This window comes from Tursiops truncatus, chromosome 13 (assembly GCF_011762595.2).
Source record: "Tursiops truncatus isolate mTurTru1 chromosome 13, mTurTru1.mat.Y, whole genome shotgun sequence".
Lineage (NCBI taxonomy): Eukaryota > Metazoa > Chordata > Mammalia > Artiodactyla > Delphinidae > Tursiops > Tursiops truncatus.
Window position 1 is genome coordinate 7,149,083 of NC_047046.1, and position 19,248 is coordinate 7,168,330.

Genomic DNA, 19,248 nt, shown 5'->3' on the forward strand with positions numbered 1-19,248 from the left:
CTTTTACGGCGGCCAGCGGAGGCCAAGTTTGCTTTAGAATCGAAATAGGAAGTCGCCCCACCCTAAATTCCACCCATTCCGATATCCAGGCTGCGCATTCTAGGGTGTGTTCTAGGCCCCGCCCCCCTCCCCGACCTCACAACCCCCCTTCCAAAGAACAACCAATCACCGTCGAACCGCGTTGCTACAGAAACTCTTATCACCACCCCTTTTCCTCCCAGCAAGCTGTGCGACGCGCCGGGTCTTAGCCCTTTTGTGCCATCCGGGTCTCTCGCGGGAGCGATTTCAGTCTGTTGCGAAGCGTTTAGGCGGCCGGTACTGTGGAGAGCGGCAAGTGGAGGTGCCGCCGTAGCGGCCAGGACTCTGGACTATGGCGGTAGGTGCCGAATCTGAGTTTAAAGTCAGGCATATTTTTTTGCTGCTCTGCAAAGAAGGGATGAACGGCTCCCAGAGCTGTTGTCGGGGCTAGTGTGTGGACAAGATGGCGCCGCGGCCTTCTTCTGCGCCCGCCATCATGGCTGGCTGCCGTAGGGAGGGGGAAAGAAGGCGGTGTCGATGGGGGTGGGGAGCCGCAGGGAGTGTCTTTTTTTCCAGAACTTTCCTCGTGTCTTTCCCAGTTTTATGTTCCTTTTGTCCCACAGAACTGACTCCAGTTTTGCTTACTCACTCTGGTTGGTGATTAATACTGAGTTTCGTTAGGGCTTGGGCATTTATGTTCGCGATGGGAAAGGGCTGGGGAAGAGAGAAAAGGGATCAGGGGTCGTCTCTGAAAAGTATGGGGTCAAAAAGGAGGTGCCTGTAAGAGGTAGAACGTGAGAAGAGAGCAAGCGGTCTTGTAGCGATTATTTTGCCTACGTTCAGTGAGATGATTCTAGCTGCATAATTTCGGTTAGGGTGAACGTCCGTGTAAACCTTAGTTTATTCCTTAGTAAGCATCTAGGGAACGTGTTTCTCGAAGGGAGTAAAAATTCGACTTAATGAAGAGAAGTCTTTGGAGCTACGAATTCTGACTGATGCTCCGTTTCCGAAGTGCCTCCTGATGTAATCATTTTGAAGGTTTCGAGAAACATAATCAAAGCCCTAACATTGGCATTATTACTTTAAATTTAAGAGTCCTTCATAGGCCCGTTTAATTTTAAGTGAAAGCTACAGTTCTTAAATTACGTTTTCTGAGAAATTAACCCTGCTTTGGTTATAAGATGCCCAATCCTGATGGATCGCATTATTGTGTGATTACTTCATTTTACTTATCCGGTTACAAGAAAAATGCAAACATTTTGCATTCTTTTCCATTGACTAAAAAGTTGTGTTTTCTCGTTTTCGAAGATAAATAGGACTAAAATAAATAGGATTGTTAATAACGAAAAACTCGTACTCATCCGATCATTGGGGGTATCTGGAAGTAGAAATCGTCTGCCTCTCCCCCCCGCGCCCCCATACCTAATTGATTTGATTTAGAACCGGGTTTTTGATAACCGATTTAGAATCGTTGTTCAAACAGTTGGGCACATAATCGATTTAAATATTTTTTTGTTTAACTAGTGTTTTGGACCTCTTAATCTACTTGAAAGAACAGTATTATTTTACTTGGGCTCAAATATTCAAAAAAAAATTCAGACATTCGTTTCTGCAGCGCCTTGTTCAATAAAAAGACACGATCCCCTTGAGATGTGGCCTAGTATTAAGTCCAATGTGCCGTCTTTGCACTAGAAAAAATTCTTACACTATGTCTTGAGTGCCATTGGGGTTTTAAAGAAGATGTGAATTTTAAGAAACCGTGGTGTTTTTCTAATAGAGCAAATGGTAGAGTGAAGGGAATTTTTGCAGTTAGCATTTAAGATTTACACATAGGTCTGTACTAAATTGAAATCTTAGATATTTTCAGAGAAGTTTTAATACTCGATTTTATTTGGACATTTTTGTTATTCTACTATAATATATTCTCAAGGAAATAAAAGCTTCGGGTGAGCTAAGTGGCCCCCTATTATTCACATCTGTTTAGTGATACGATGGTTTTTGTTTTTGTCCTGTAGTGTGTTTTACAGATGAAAATGGCTGTTCGGTGTGAGTTATTAGCCCGTTTTACAGAGTGCCTTCCCTTAAGGGCATTTTACTAAGTGTAAGTTTACCAACACAGCACATCACAGACCTGTCAGAAATAATCCTTAAGAATAGTGATGAGGGGATTGACATACATACACTAAGGTGTATAAAATGGATAACTAATAATCTGCTGTATAAAAAAATAAAATTAAAATTAAAAAAAAAAGAATAGTGATGAGGACTTCCCTGGTGGTCCAGTGGTTAAGACTCCACGCTTCCATTGCAGGGGGCACGGGCTACATCCATGGTCAGGGAACTAAGATCCACGTGCCGCACGGTGAGGCCCCAAAAGAAAAAAGAATAGTGATGAGAACAAGAGTAAAAGAAAATGACCAATGTTAGTTGTGAAAATCAGAATCATCTTTAGTTGTGTGATATAGTGTCATGTATTAATATTAGACAGCAAAGAGAGTACCATCTTAAGTGAGTCAGCTAATGTTGCTGGATCTCATCTGTGAAATGAGAAAGTTGAGCTTGATTCTAAGAGATGAGAGCCTTTCTGCACAAAAATTTTATGATTCCAGAAATCACCCATACATAGAGAAGCAAGTGTGCTGGAATGGGCCTCCCCAGTAATTAGGTGTTTCATCCTATTTGTTACTGGGTTTTTTGGTAACATTGTTAGAGGCGTAACACATAATATGTCTTTCATCCTAACTAACCTGTAAATCCTTCCCTTTTAATTTATTATTTATTCCTGAAGTCTAACATCGAGTTAGGTGCATTTTTGACCATCAGAAAATAGTTGTTAAAATAATGCGATATCTCACACTTCATTTGCTAAAGTACTCCCCATTTAGTTTACTTGGTGTTTGTTTTCTGGACTAATCTTCCTAAAGGAAGAAGTTCATTATCATGTGATTATTTCTCCTGCTGAAAATGTATAGTATATTCACTATTTACCCAATCCAGATCTTTTTTCTGTAAAGAGCAAGTTAGTAGATATTTTAGGCATTGTGGACCACGTGCAACATACAGTCTCTGTCACATTCCTTGCTTGCTTGTTTTAACAACCCTTTTAAAAATGTAAAAGTCATTCTTAGCTCAAGGGCGATACTTTGCTAACTCATGTGGTAAGTAATCAACTCCCTGGGCTTATTGACTATTTTCGTATTTCCTCTCTGGTTAGATGGGTCACCAACGTCCACCTTCCACATATTACGGAAACTGTTTTCCCTGCCTTTTATCAGAATCTCACTCAGGAGAACATTTAGGTTCTAGTTTCTCCTTGAAGCTTTTTTTCTATGACTCTTTTTTTTTTTAATAAACTTATTATTGATTGATTGATGCTTCGGGTCTTTGGTGCTGCGCAAGGGCTTTCTCTAGTTGCGGAGAGTGGGGGCTACTCTTCGTTGCAGTGCGCAGGCTTCTCATTGCGGTGGGTTCTCTTGTTCCGGAGCACCGGATTTAGGCCCGCGGGCTCAGTAGTTGTGACTCACGGGCTGTAGAGCACAGGCTTAGTAGTTGTGGTGCATGGGCTTAGTTGTTCGTTGCATGTTTGATCTTCCTGAACCAGGGCTCGAACCCATGTCCCTGCATTGGCAGGCAGATTCTTAACCACTGCGCCACCAGGTAAGTCCCTCTATGACTCATTTAAATCAATTTAATGAAGGAACCTACTCTCCTAGGTAAATCAGGTCTTTGGGAAAGAGTGTGTACTCTTGACTATTTTAATTTTTTTTAATTTATATTGTGATAACTTATAAAATGCTTTAAAGCAGAAACACCTTAATGTTTCCATAGCCCAGAGCATATGTGAGGAGAGGCAGACCATATTTTGCAGCAGCACTGTGCCAAGGGGCTTTCATTAAAGAGGGTTAATGAAATTAAGATTGGGTTCTCAGATAGGTAAGTTAATTTTCTGTTTTTTTTTTTTTTTAATAATATTCTAGAAGCATTCTCTTTGCTTTTTAAGATTTTACAGTCTTCGGTCTTTTTAACCTTTAACAGCTCATTTTTAAATGCCTCTTTATGCTAATTTAAAATACAAGTATTGGTAAAGTCAACTAAATGAATTCATAGATCTAAAATGGACTCTATTTTCTCTGCTTGAATACTTAATGGAGATACTTGGAGCCCTATTTTCCCCTTCCCCCAGTGTTTTGAAAGTTATACAAATAATGATTTAAAAAAATAAAGATATATCCATTCAGTTACATGTGTCTCTGGTATTGGGTTAGTCAGTTTATTTATTGTTATTTCAATTTATTCAGGCCTACTTAGCAAGTACAAAGCATATTTAGCTACTTGAAAATCAGTTCTTCTGATTTCTTGATTTTCTTTATTTTTTAATTTTGTAAAACTCAAGGATAACTATCTTTCCTCCCTTCTCACTCTTTTAAGTTATTGGAAACATTTTAAATGCAGTTAAGAATTTATAACCATTTTTCTTTAAACTTTTAGGCTAGTGATACAGAACGAGATGGACTAGCCCCAGAAAAGACATCCCCAGATAGAGATAAGAAAAAAGAGCAGTCCGATGTATCTGTTTCTCCCAGAGCCTCAAAACATCATTATTCAAGATCACGATCAAGGTCAAGAGAAAGAAAACGAAAGTCAGGTATGTGTAAGACATAAGTTTACGGATGTAATTAATATGTGTTCTTCCCATTGAGAAATGGATAGTGAAAAGTGCATTGGGAATTTTCTGGAGAATTTTTCAATTATGAGGAATACAAATGTCCTAATACAGGAATTTTATAACTTGTCAAAGACAAAATGTATGCTTAAATTTGTGTCACAATAACTTATCCCTCAGATGTTCAAATTTTATCCTTTCAACATAGGCAAAACAATATTTTGAAAGATGTAGTCTGGGCAGTGGTATATTCTGAACTTACTTAACATCTTTGACGTAAGTTACAAGAACTTTTTTTTTTTTTTTTTTGCACCACGTGGGCCTCTCACTGTTGTGGCCTCTCCCATTGCGGAGCATAGGCTCCGGACGCGCAGGCTCAGCGGCCATGGCTCACGGGCCCAGCCGCTCCGCGGCATGTGGGATCTTCCCGGACCGGGGCACGAACCCGTGTCCCCCGCATCGGCAGGCGGACTCTCAACCACTGCGCCACCAGGGAAGCCCACAAGAACATTTTTAACCTTGGTTTTCTTTTTAACTTAATGTTAAAATATTTCTGAAAGCAAGAGTTTTTAGTGTTTTGAAATGCTCCTTATTTGGAGCATTTTTTTAACTAGACTGATGTGGTATAGAAAGCATGATGTATTGTTAATGAATCAATACTTAAGTAGTTAAAAGAGAGATAGAATAGAAATGAGTTTAAAAGTTTCAAGACCTGGGCTCTGGTTATTTATCCTTTGCACCCACAGATAGTCCATCTACAAAATGGTTCAAGTGTAATTTTTATGTATATGTTTGAAACTGTGCAGTATCATAACTACTTTTTAATGGGAATTTTTCTAAATTGTAACATCTTTTTGACTATTTAAAAGACACCAAATATAATTCAACCTGTTTGTTTTCTCTTGCATTCTTTGTTCCTTTTGTTCTTAATTGTTTTCCTCTAGTAAGACCCTTTATAAGTTTGCTATGTAATAGGAAGCAAGATGAACTGGACAGAATGTTTTGTAAAATATAGAGAATCTGTGATAGGGGCTTCCCTGGTGGTGCAGTGGTTGAGAGTCTGCCTGCTGATGCAGGGGACACAGGTTCATGCCCTGGTCTGGGAGGATCCCTCGTGCCGTGGAGCGGCTAGGCCCGTGAGCCATGGCCGCTGAGCCTGTGCGTCTGGAGCCTGTGCTCCGCAACGGGAGAGGCCACAACAGTGAGAGGCCCGCGTACCGCAAAAAAAAAGAATCTGTGACCACCTGAAAGACAAACTCTGTTTGTTATGTGTCTTGGAACATGGACTTGGACTTTTTTGCTTACTTACTTGATTATATTCTGGTTTGCTCAGATTGCTTGATTTATTTCAGATACGTGAAGTATTACTGTAGTAGAATAATCCCACCCCTGCCATAAAAAAATAGTCTTTAGAGTATGACTAGTAAATAGATTAGTTAGGTGAGTGGCCAGAAATGTTCTTTGTATTAGTTTTGGAATTTGTGTTTGAGGTGTTTCTGTACCATTATTTATGGTGAATTTTTGTGTGTTCACAGATAATGAAGGAAGAAAACACAGGAGCCGGAGCAGAAGCAAAGAGGTAATTAACACTTTGTAGTGAATAGGCACTTTAGAATACTTGTAAAGTATCTGGTAGAAATGTTTGTGTGAATATATGATATTGTCAAGGTAAGTACCAAAACTTGAAATTTAAAAGGTTTAATTCAGTTATAAAATAAGCATGATTTGGATTCATCATTTTTCAAGAAGATAGATGTTTATATGAAAAGTTCATTCAAAAACTATTAATGTTATGTTGTGAAAATATTCACAATAAAAATTTCATATGAAGAATATAACTGGTTTTTTAGGCCTGTCACACAGAGCTTCCATTAATCTGAGGTCCCGAGTCTCTCTATGCCTGACAACTGCTCAGGACTTTTAAATAGCAATCATCTTTAAGTAGCAATACTCTTAGATATCTATGGGCTACTTTTTCTTTATGGAAGATAATGAGAGTCCTTTTCATTAGTAAACTAGTTTGATTCCCTAAGAATAGTATTGAATTTTGAAATAAAAGTGTCAGTGAGGGACTGCTGGAAAGATGGCGGTGACACAAAACTTGAGGATAAAGAAAGACAGCAGCTGTATTGCAGAGGAGTTAACTTGCCCACCTGAGAAGACAAGGAATGAGCCAACAAAGGAAGAGCAGAAGTAGAAGCCAAAAAGGGAGGAGAAGAGTCTCATGGGGGCTGGGCAAGGGACTCCTTAAACAACTGTGGGCAGGGACTTCACCTCTTCCCCTAATGGAAGCTCTGTTAAATTTTAATTTAGGAGAGTTTTTGTGAAAATGACTATTTTGTTTAGCTCACATGATAACATTTCTATAATAAATCATACTCAGCGTGCTAATGCGCGAAGAGACTGAACTGAAGACGCTGCAGACTCAGATAGCAAAATAATAAGCCTACTTCATGATAAGGTAACTATTAGTCATTCAAACTCCTATTTCCCTTAAGTATATCTTAAATCAGTTAAGGGTTTTAATGGTTTTTTAAAAAAATAATAATAGTAATGTTATGTTTGGAAAACTGGTTTGAAATAAACTGAAACTTTTGCAAGCTTAATAACCACTTAAAGATTTTCCAGTTTGCCACCATATGGCAAAATCAAGGAAATAGTCTTTTTTATAAGCTCATATGGAGAACTGGCATTGAAACTAAAATTTAGCTGTGTCTCCAGGTCTCTTATTTTTCTGCAAAATAATAAATTACAGACTATGATCCTTTTCTGATGTATCACCATGCATGTTCTAAAATGTTTGACTAAGTTTTTTGTTTTTAAGAAAAGTTAATCTTGAGCGGAAGGAAATATGTGCTAAGGTCTATTCTGGGAAGCATGAGTTAAGTGTCCTGTTGTGGTGGAAAACGGTGCCCTGGGTGTCAGAAGAATATGGGGTCTGGGTTCAACTCTCCTAATATGTAGCTTTGTGACTTTAGATCTTAATTTAGTCATATATAAAGTAAGGGGAATTAGAAGATCTGAGTTTCCTTCCAGCTTTAAAATTGTGATTCTGAAATGTCCAGGATTTTAAGCTTTAGCTACAAGATGGATTTGACAAATCTTAATGGGGGGAAATCGAATGTTTAGCACTTCCTAATTCAGTATGTGAGTGTAGGATGGAGACTTGATCATACAATTAATTTAGCTCAGTCTCTGAATGCATATGTTGTGAAAGCAAAAGCCTTGGTTTTTATAATCATTCAGAATATGGGGGAAGTATGTATTATATAATGGTAGAGGGATTAATTGTGTTACACCTAGTTTGATTTCATAAAAATTAAAACAGATATGGTTGCCATTTTCTACCCTAGGTACATGAAGTGTAATAGAACTCCAAGCCTGTTGGGATATTGCAAGATGAAAAGTGATTGCTTCACAGTTTAGGATTGGGAGAAAAATCAAGAGCCGTCTTTAAGAAAGGATGTGGCAGTATAGCTATAAAAAGGACACTTAACTTTGCGTAAAGTAATTTGAAGTTGCTAGAAGATATTAATACTTAGGTTAATTTTACTTAGTTACCTAATTGGAAGTGCATTTTTCTGGTGCATTTCTTTGTGTCCTTATCTTCGTTATTGTTAACTTTTAAAACTTAATACTATGTACTCTGGATTTAGAAGTTGTTGTATATACATGTCTGTTTCTCTAAAAGGTTTGTTGGAAAATTGAAAAAACTTTGATACATGTGTACTTCCCTCTTAAAGAAACATCAGGGATTCCTCTTTTTCTGAAATAGTGGTTTTTCGATATTATTGACATTGAAAGTTATTGTTTTGATTGTGGTATTGAAAGTATTTGGGGGTGGAAACTGCATTTGGGGGGGTTTATAAAGAAAAAGTAAAATTAGTAATATACATCTGCAACATTTGGGTGATGTGAAACTAGATCTTTTTTTAAATTTGCCACACACTCCTAAGGTTACTAATGTTGCATCACAACATTTTTGCTACTGATACCCATACTAACTTTCTTTGTTGCACTATTTTCCTGAAAGAACCAACTTCTTCTTAAAACAGGCAAGAAGACATGAATCCAAAGATAAATCCTCTAAGAAACACAAGTCTGAGGAACATAATGACAAAGAGCATTCTTCTGATAAAGGAAGAGAGCGGCTAAATTCATCTGAAAATGGTGAGGACAGACACAAACGCAAAGAAAGAAAGTCATCAAGAGGCAGAAGTCATTCAAGGTCTAGGTCTCGTGAAAGGTAAGTAGTTTCTCCTAAGTTAATGCCTTCTAAAGAACTCCTAAATTACATAAAGGTTTGCATTAATGGAGCAACACCCAAAAAAATCTTAGCTAGAAAATTGGTATTTTTAACTTTCTGAGTTGTCTGTCACAGTGAAAAAATTTTTGCTGAACTATGTTTATATAGTTTGCCAATATCATAATCCTTCTACATTGCTGGTGCAGGATTCATTTGCTGCTGAACTCTAATCTAGGTTTTATTTAGGTATGGGTTAAAAGATTTTTAAGAAACTGGGTCATGGTTCAAAGTTTTGTGGCTTTTTTGTTGTGTTTTAAGAAACCAGTGTCCGCAACATATTTTGCGGATTTCTATGGGGAATATGTGTGTGGTATCAGATTTGGTCAAAATTTTTCAGTAGTAGAATAACTTGATTGTTACTCTTAGAAATAGTTTGGTTCAGGGGCTTCCCTGGTGGCGCAGTGGTTGAGAGTCCGCCTGCCGATGCAGGGGACACGGGTTCGCGCCCCAGTCCGGGAAGATCCCACATGCCGCGGAGCGGCTGGGCCCGTGAGCCATGGCTGCTGAGCCTGCGCGTCCGGAGCTTCTGCTCCGCAACAGGAGAGGCCACAACAGTGAGAGGCCCGTATACCGGTTAAAAAACAAAAACAACAAAAAAAAACAAAAAACAAAAAAAAAAATGCAAAGAAATAGTTTGGTTCAGCAGTAGACTTCAAGCTATTAAACAGAATCTTAAATTGGGGTAGGAAACATTGCTTTTTTGACATTATCAGTTTATTGTGTTCCCTGTAAGTAACTACAAATTTATGTACTTGAATTTCAGGCGTCATCGTAGTAGGAGCAGAGAGCGGAAGAAGTCAAGATCCAGGAGTAGGGAGCGGAAAAAGTCAAGATCCAGAAGCAGAGAGAGGAAGAAATCACGATCCAGAAGCAGGGAGAGAAAACGTCGGATCCGATCTCGTTCCCGCTCAAGATCAAGACACAGACATAGGAGTAGAAGCAGGAGTAGGACAAGGAGTAGAAGTCGGTAGGTATTCATCATCTTGAATAAAATCAAACAGGCCCCTCACAGGGTCTGTTCAGTCAGGCTTAGAAAGGTTAAGTAACTTGCTCAAGAAGCCCAATATCATACAGTTCTTAAATGGTAAAGCTGGGACCTGGTCCCAAATGCATCTGAAAGCAAAGTCAGTATGTGTGCTTAATCCACCGTACTGGTTATACTCTCTCAGATACTCAGAAGGATGAGCTTATAAATTCACACTTGTCTCGATTGGAAGGAAATTTTAATTTGTTTAGGCAGGAAATACAATAAAGAGCATTTAATTATAAATATTCAGAGAATATGTTTATTCTCTACTAATATTAGTTACTAATAGTGTGTTATATCTGTATTCACAGATACTGGTAATAAAGTTAATGTGAAAGCTTTTTTGTTAATTTATTGTTCATTAAGTCAAATAGTCTAAAAGAATGAAATATGGATAAAAGTGTACTTTGGCTTGTAATAACTTGGTTTGTCACTTGTTTGATCATTTTTTCAGTTTTTAATCAGTGGTTTTAGTATGTAATAGTTGCCTAAATTGAACTTTACCAGTTAGGAGATATAGTCAATCTAAAGTAAATGGTAATTTCACCATTAATTACCATTGTTTTTTTGTTTTTGTTTTTTGGGTTTTTTTGCGGTACGCGGGCCTCTCAGTGTTGTGGCCTCTCCCGTTGCGGAGCACAGGCTTCGGACACACAGGCTCAGCGGCCATGGCTCACGGGCCCAGCCGCTCCACGGCATGTGGGATCTTCCCGGACCGGGGCACGAACCCCGTGTCTCCTGCATCTGCAGGCGGACTCTCAACCACTGCACCACCAGGAAAGCCCTGTTTTTGTTTTTTTTAAATCACCATTTGGGCAATTCAGGTCATTATTTATGGCATTTCTAGTTTTAACCACTGATACCTTTTATTCTAATCAATGACTATTTTTAATTCTAATTTTGTTTTAGTGATTTATATTTTTGAAAACATTTACAAGTTAATTCATTGTACATTAGAATACTACAACCATTTAACTTATCAATCCCACCTAGTAGGAATTTATCCTACCTATTGACCTACACAAGTGTAAAATGACTAACGTACAAGTCTAGCCTTTGCAACATTGGGTGTAATAGCAAAAGATTGGAAACAACCTAAATGTCCATCTGAAACAGGGATGGTTAAGTGAATTTATAGAAACTAGTCTTATACACAAGGAACTTGGTGTGCCTATGGAAGGTGTACAACAGAGGTGGAAAGGAAGGGGTTCAAAATATATTTCCTAGACCAGTTTAATTTTTATTGAACTATGTAACTATAATTTATTTTGATTCAATAAGATAATTATTACTTGGCCATACTGAGACATGTAAAATATGATTTATTAAAGAGATAGAAAGAAGAGAATTGAAAAACCGAGAAGATTTAGCAGAAGTTTAAGCCGAACTCCTAGCCCACCTCCCTTCCGAGGCAGAAACACAGCAATGGATGCACAAGAAGCTTTAGCTAGGAGGTGCGTGTATTTTTTATTCAATACATTTTTTTCTCCTTTTCATCTTGAGGTAGATATTCAATTGTGTGGACCAAATGAATGCTTTCAGAGGATAATTCAAATAATTAAATCTAGCCACGACTACTGTGGCAGTTTTGTGATACAGAATTGTATTAAGTGGTTTGTTAATTCTCATCTTTAATTTGCTTATTTGCACAACTGGAAAGAGTATTTCTTCAACAGTTTCTCTTTTTTCTTCATGATTAACTAATTCATTTTTCTCAAGTCTAGACTCAAATATTTTCAGTTGGCCATTGGAACTTTTTAAAAAATCTTAAATGTGATCTAATAACTGTTAATTTTGCATCTAAAACTGCTTTGTTTTTACCTTCTTTGTTCTTCCTTAAGAAAAGTCTCTGAAACAATAAGTAGAATTCTGTCAGTAGTTTTCCTATTTTGAAGGTGGTGAATAATAAGCCAGTTAATTTGATCTTAAAGTTTTTACTGCTGTGATAGCATAGGAAGATCATTGTATTTTTAAATTTTCTAATGTTTCAAAGATGGGTGATTGTGGGACCACACACAGCAGGGCTGTCTAACCGAAATCTGCAAAACCATTGAAAGAACTGCCTCATAGAGGCAAGAAGTAAAGTAAAATCCAAGCCCTTGTTTGCAGGTTTTCCCATATTCTAAAAAACTAAAATCTTTTGATTTTGATTTTTTTTTCTTTATGAAATTGAGTTTGTATTTTTTTTTTCATTACAAAAATACAGTTATCACAATGTAACCTGATGGGCTGCTGCCCTGTGAACCCAGCCTGGCAGAAACTCCAGCTGAACAGCAGCAGCAGCAAAGGTGTGAGCTCACCCCTTCTTCATTCCATTCACCTTAGTGAATGGTATTGATTCCAGACCTGCAGTGGCCACTTAAAATATACAGCCAGTAGCTGTCAGTTACTTTCTTACTGAAACTAAAATCAACAGAATTAGGAAATAATTTTCTACAATATCTGAACTAATTTATAAAGAATGGTCCATTAACTTTGATCATGAATTTTTTTAAGCCCTAAAGTTTGTTCTTGTTTACTCTTAAGTTTCTTGTATTTAAAATTTTGGATTATACTAAAGTTGAATCTATAACTAGCATCTAAAACTTTAATTTAGTCTACTTAGTGATTTTCAGATGACAATTTTTAAAACTGCTTTGGAAATACTTTTATTTATGAACCTATGTTTTAACATTAATCCTAATCAGAATTCTTTCTGATTAGGACAAATTCAAGGCTGTACTACTTGTCTTTCTTTCATGTGTGCTCAACAGAAGGGAACAAAATTACAGATTGTTATCCTTTTATGTGAATTATGGCAATTGTTAAAGCAAATGTCAATTTTCTACTACTGTATTTTACCTGTAGTGCCCACTGCTCCCCTCCCCCAAGAAACTTTTTCCCCAATCCTTGCCCCTTTATACTATAAAGGAGGGAGAGGGTGGTGTTTAACTTATGATTGGTAAATCAAGGAATCTTTGGAAGAAAAGGGCTTTCTCTTTCAGGAACTCACTGTGAAGATAACATTACTTACCATTTGTGATATACCAGATAGATACCTACTTGACAGCACATTTTGTTTAGTGTGTGTATTCAGTGGTGAATTTAGTGTGAATCAGAATTCGTTTTTGTTTGGGGATGAATTTGTGTTTCACGTTTTCAGTTCCTTTGCTAATAATTTCTTTACCTCCTAAAAGTAATTTTCTAATATTTAGGTTTTCTCCCCCGTTTTATTAGATTATAGAGAATGGCAGGGTTTGCTTGCCCTTTTTTAAATTTTATTTTTGGCTTTTTAATTTTCACTGATTTAGAGACTAATAAAGTCTGTTTATATAAAAATCATTTGCATGCTTTGATTGGCCTTAATCCTGTATCAGCCTCCCTTAAGAAGCATTTAGGTAATTCTATAAATTATTGCATGTACCCTAAGATTTACTCAGCTTTCAATATGTTTTCTCAATGTCTCAATTCGCAAGATTTAATTTTATCCTCCTCCTGTAACCAGCACTGATGAAGATTGAATAACTTCTATCTCATAACCATTTTAATGACTCTGTGGGAATTGTATATAAAAGCTACTAGAGTTGTTGGCTAGTCAGTGAAATTAAAAATGTTTAAAACCAGTAGTGAAATATTATTTAATTGTGATTGATACCATCTTAAGAATGATTGCTTTTTTTCCCACATGCAGATATCAATTTGGGGAAGGTATTAAATTTATTTAAAATTCTATATAAAGTGTTTTATGCCTACATATGTATACATAAAGAGGTAAATGTTGGCTTTATATTGATATTTTTATTTATTTAAATTGTCTTTGACAGGTTGGAAAGGGCAAAGAAATTACAGGAACAGCGAGAAAAGGAAATGGTTGAAAAACAAAAACAACAGGAAATAGCTGCAGGTAATTTTTGTTTTCTTTATTATGGAAGTATGGCAGTATTTGTAGAACATTTGAAAAGTTCAGGAAAACTAATAGGAAGAGAATCACGTGTGATCCCTTCTACCCGTCAGTATGCTGTAGATCAGTATGCTGTAAATTACTAATTGAATTGGGAACATGTTATTTTTAGTGTTACTTTTGTACCTCATAAAACTTTTTTTGCACTGTATTTCTGATTTTGTCAATGTAGATAATTTTGAAAAGTGAATAGTGACTATTCTTGTTCATGTAGCAGTTTAGCCATCACTGCATATGTCTTTTAGTTATGATTTTGGAAATGCAGTTTATTAAAGGTGATGAACTGAACTGGAGTATGTATTATGTCTTACTATTAAAAATCAAGTTTTTAGACAGACACACTGCCTGTGGATGATTTAAAGGTGATCAGAGAGAGCCTGTATGAAATGTAATCTGGAAGGTAGAAGTAACAGTCTGGCACTTAACTTTTATAGGACTTGGGCTTAGTATGTTAAGTGTGTATAATACCTGTTTAGTAGTTTTAAATGTTTCTTGTGAGTTTCAAATTAGATGTTGTGAGATTGTTTTGTGAGCTATAAAGAACCATACAAAGAAAAGTCAATTTATTAAAAGTTTAGCGACAGTCACTAGTTCATTTCCATTGAAATCATACACCTTTATCCTATTTGTAGGATTCTCTTTATCCTCAGAAGTAAGTGAAGTTTAAGTATATATAAGGGATCATATACAGAAATGTCTAGCGATGAATACATTAATGTTTGCTAAAATGTTATTGCTTTATAAGCTTAACACAGTTATTTTCTATTTGGTGAAAATATTCTGCCTTTTTGCAGATTAGTAGCTCTTATATATAAATAATGTATTACTGTAAATTAGGAGGTTTGTTCTGGTTAAAATCCGTACTTATTTCCTCTTCAGCAGCTGCAGCTACCGGAGGTTCTGTTCTCAATGTTGCTGCCCTATTGGCATCAGGAACACAAGTAACTCCTCAGATAGCTATGGCAGCTCAGATGGCAGCCTTGCAGGCTAAAGCTTTGGCAGAGACCGGAATAGCTGTACCTAGCTATTACAACCCAGCAGCTGTGAATCCAATGAAATTTGCTGAACAAGAGAAAAAAAGGAAAATGCTTTGGCAAGGCAAGAAAGAAGGAGTAAGTTCTCTTATTCTCCTTTTTTGTCATTGATTCCTCAGCTTAGAAAAACAAACTTGGATTGGAAAAGATTAGTTTGGGTTTATCTTTCTTCTGAGAGCCTGACTGGAATAATTTAATTTGCTACAATTATTAATTCTGGGGGGGGAAATGCACGATCTAAGTCAGGCTTTCAAAGAAAACCAATACTGCCCTACATTTATTAAGGGGAAAGAGTTGGTTCCTTAGCTTAGATTTTTTTTCCATATTATTAAGGTGATTATAAATTCCATTGGTGGAATGCCATAAATGCTATTGTTTTTCTACTAAGACTATATTATGGAAAGATCTAGTATCATAATACAAGGTATTTAAATTTTACATGTGTTAAAAATTCATTGTTTTTTTAACAGGACAAATCCCAGTCTGCTGAAATATGGGAGAAATTGAATTTCGGAAACAAGGACCAAAATGTCAAATTTAGGAAATTAATGGGTATTAAGGTGAGTTATACACTTTGTAATAAAGTTCATGTTATTTTATATTTTTAGGGTAACATTGGTTCTCAACTTAAACATTATTTCAGTGATGTGTCATCTCTGGGTACTTTCTAGTGCTCTTTCATTTGTGTTCTCTAGATTAACTTCCCAGAATTAACCAATAAATTATCATCACTAGTCAACAATACAAATTGTTAAAAAAAAATTTTTTTTTAAGAAGATGTTGGGGGTAGGAGTTTATTTATTTATTTGTTTTTGCTGTGTTGGGTCTTCATTTCTGTGCGAGGGCTTTCTCTAGTTGTGGCAAGCGGGGGCGACTCTTCATCACAGTGCGCGGGGCCTCTCACTGTTGCGGCCTCTCATTGCAGAGCACAGGCTCCAGACGCGCAGGCTCAGTAGTTGTGGCTCACGGGCCTAGTTGCTCCGCAGCATGTGGGATCCTCCCAGACCAGGGCTCGAACCCGTGTTCCCTGCATTAGGCAGATTCTCGACCACTGCGCCACCAGGGAAGCCCCAAATTGTTAAATTTGATTAAAACATTTGTTGAGGGACTTCCCTGAAGGTCCAGTGGTTAAGACTCCACACTTCCATTGCAGGGATGTGGGTTCAATCCCTGGTCGGGGAACAAAGATCCCACATGCTGTGTGGCGTGGCCAAAACATAAGAAATAAAACAGTTGTTGATTGTTACTGCATGTTTATGCCTTAAGCAAACCTTGTTCAAAATCATAAGCTTTTCTTAGTAAATTTAAAAAAAAATTGTAAAAAGGAATTAATTTGCTTTTAAAAATGCCCGTTTAGGGCTTCCCTGGTAGCACAATGGATAAGAATCTGCCTGCCAATGCAGGGGACGGGTTCAATCCCTGGTCCAGGAAGATCCCACATGCCGCAGAGCAACTAAGCCCGTGTGCCACAACTACTGAAGCCCACGCACTGTGCTCCACAACAAGAGAAGCCTGCGCACCACAAGGAAGAGTAGCCCCCGCTCACTGCAACTAGAGAAAGCCTGCATGCAGTAACAGCGACCCAACACGCCCCCCCAAAAAATTAATTAATTAAATTGCCCATTTAAATGGAATATTAGCCATAAAAGGGAATGAAACAGTTATTTGTAGTGAGGTGGATGGAACTAGAGTCTGTCATACAGAGTGAAGTAAGTCAGAAAAAGAAAAACAAATACCATATGCTAACGCATATATATGAAATCTAAAAATTGGTACTGATGAACCTAGTGGTAGGGCAGGAATAAAGATGTAGACATTGCGAACGGACTTGAGGACACGGGGTGGGTGGGGGGAGGGGAGGCTGGGACATAGTGAGAGAGTGGCATTAACATACATACACTACCAAATGTAAAATGGATGGCTAGTGAGAAGCTGCTGCAAAGCACAGGGAGATAAGTTTGGTGCTTTGTGATGCCCTAGAGGAGTGGGATAGGGAGGGTGGGAGGGAGGCTCAGGAAGGAGGGGATATGGGGATATATATATGCATATGGATGATTCACTTTGTTATACAGCAGAAACTAACACAACGTCGTAAAGCAGTTATACTCCAATAAAGATGTATAAAAAGAAAAAATGCCCATTTAAGGTTAACTATACTTGGTGTGGGGTTGGACTTTCTTAATTTTTTTCAAGGAAGTTTTTTGTTTGTTTGAGTTTTTTTGTGGGTTTTTTTTAAATAATTAGTTAATTTGGCTGTGCCATGTCTTAGTTGCAGCAGGCGGGATCTTTTAGTTGCGGCATGCGAACTCTTAGTTGCAGCATGTGGGATTTAGTTCCCTGACCAGGGGCTGAACCCAGGTCCCCTGCATTGGGAGCACAGAGTCTTAGCCACTGGACTACCAGGGAAGTCCCAAGGAAGGTTTTAGGTTTTACCCAACAACCTGGTAAGGTCGACAAATGTTCAGATATTGGTTATTACTAAGGGAGTTGGTTTTTCCTTGAAGGGATATTTGGTTTAAACTCCACCCCCATTTTCTCCTTCACTTTTCCCTAGATGCTTTATTTATTTTTGGCTGCGTTGGGTCTTCATTGCTGCGCGCGGGCTTTCTCTAGTTGCAACGAGCGGGGGCTACTCTTCGTAGCGGTATGCAGGCTTCTCATTGCAGTGGCTTCTCGTTGTGGAGCGCGGGCTTCAGTAGTCGTGTCGCACGGGCTCAGTTGCTCCGTGGCACGTGGGATCTTCCCGGACCAGGGCTTGAACCCGTGTCCCCTGCATTGGCACGTGGATTCTTAACCACTGCACCACCAGGGAAGTCCCTGGCCTGTTCTACATGTTCTTCCTTGGGCCCACTGAATGATTTTTGTTATGTCCTGCTCTATCCCAGTACCTAGAATGAACATTGCCTTGAATTCCATAGGTGCTGAATGAATGAATGGAAGCTAAGTGAGGTCAAATATGTACTGCAAAAATGTGATCTAGTAGTACTTCTTAAGGGAGAGAAGCACTTTTTATTCCTGGGTGAATTCATTTTAATAGTATATTTTGTATCTGTTATTTAGAGTGAAGATGAAGCTGGATGTAGCTCCGTTGATGAAGAAAGTTACAAGACATTGAAACAGCAGGAAGAAGTATTCAGAAATCTAGACGCTCAGTATGAAATGGCAAGATCACAAACCCACACACAAAGAGGAATGGGATTGGGTTTTACATCATCGATGCGAGGAATGGACACAGTTTGAAGAAAATCACACTTTATACTTGGGACTTTTATAGACTTCTGGTTCTGATGTCAGGTCCTTGTTCACCAAACAGCTGGCATTCTAGCTTGCATGGGTGTTGCATTGACTTTAATTTATTGAAAAATATGATTTTTTGTAAATATCAGATCAGTGATACTGGTGTTAGTGTTGTAATCAGGTTAAACCCGCTTCCATTAAACTTGACAGGACTATAGAAGGACAATATTTTTTAGTTAATGAATTCTACTTTTCAAATATATAAAAGCTGCAGATGGGATAAAATCTCATACATGGATTTTTGGTGTCCACTGTCTTGTGTACTTTTGTACTTAACCTTGTACAGTTATTTTCATCTCTTGAAACATGAAAGAAATGTTATGTAGATGTTCTTTAGAAGATCTGGCCATTTGGTACATAATCCAGCACAAATAGGCTGGGTGGTGATGATAATAAAAATGGTTTTCTCAAAACTCGTGTTAATTTAAGTTACCTGGAATTCTTATTTGAATTTGTCTTATGGTTTCTGTAGCATTTTGCAATTTCTAGTGGAAGACACTGGCTAGAAATTCCTTTTTTTTTTTTTTAAAGAATTATGCTATAGGCAATACCATGGTGGGCAAAAATGTAAAAGGAAGTTGGGAGGAGTGAAAAAACTTAGTAAAATAATACTGTTTTCCTACTATTATAAGGGACAGAACTGGTGTACAGTATTTGTTAAATATTCCATATGTTATTCAGGAAATAGATTAATACATTAAAGGGATGTAAGCACTTTTATTTTAATAAAGTGCCTTATAACAAGTTCTTTGTATGCCCTTTACTCATTATCCCTTTTGAATTGTCTAACCTGAAGTACTAAAACAGAAAACAACTTTGTCACTAAATTGATTAAATTTAGGGCATAGTTCTGGTGGAAGGAGGGGACTACAGAACTTGTACTTCATTTGCTTTCATTACGACAAATTCATAATTTTTAGCTTTCACTGGAAAAATCCTTTGAAAAACATCTCCACAGTGTAG

The 19,248-nt window shown here is 37.5% G+C and overlaps 1 protein-coding gene across 8 annotated transcripts; it reads left to right on the top strand.

The window, feature by feature from the left end:
• Positions 1-219: 219 nt before the first annotated feature.
• Positions 220-19,029, top strand: RSRC2 (arginine and serine rich coiled-coil 2). 8 transcript variants are annotated; one of them, XM_019950428.3, is made up of 11 exons: positions 229-376; positions 3,847-3,951; positions 4,507-4,663; positions 6,217-6,260; positions 8,715-8,927; positions 9,751-9,954; positions 11,346-11,468; positions 13,818-13,897; positions 14,834-15,066; positions 15,459-15,548; positions 18,049-19,029. In XM_019950428.3, exons 3-11 carry the CDS (start codon positions 4,583-4,585, stop codon positions 18,226-18,228), a joined length of 1,248 nt encoding a protein of 415 aa, XP_019805987.1. In that variant the 5' UTR covers positions 229-376; positions 3,847-3,951; positions 4,507-4,582; the 3' UTR covers positions 18,229-19,029. The 8 variants fall into 8 exon arrangements, with proteins under 8 accessions (XP_019805986.1, XP_019805989.1, XP_019805984.1 ...); XM_019950427.3 differs by lacking the exon at positions 3,847-3,951 and having other exon boundaries at positions 220-376; XM_019950430.3 differs by lacking the exon at positions 3,847-3,951 and having other exon boundaries at positions 220-376; positions 14,837-15,066.
• Positions 19,030-19,248: the final 219 nt, after the last annotated feature.

Excerpts from the sequence above, each read along its gene's own strand:
- RSRC2 (XM_019950425.3), top strand. Across the intron at positions 6,261-8,736 it reads GCCGGAGCAGAAGCAAAGAG|GCAAGAAGACATGAATCCAA; the intron begins GTAATTAACACT and ends TTCTTAAAACAG. Across the intron at positions 8,928-9,750 it reads AGGTCTAGGTCTCGTGAAAG|GCGTCATCGTAGTAGGAGCA; the intron begins GTAAGTAGTTTC and ends CTTGAATTTCAG.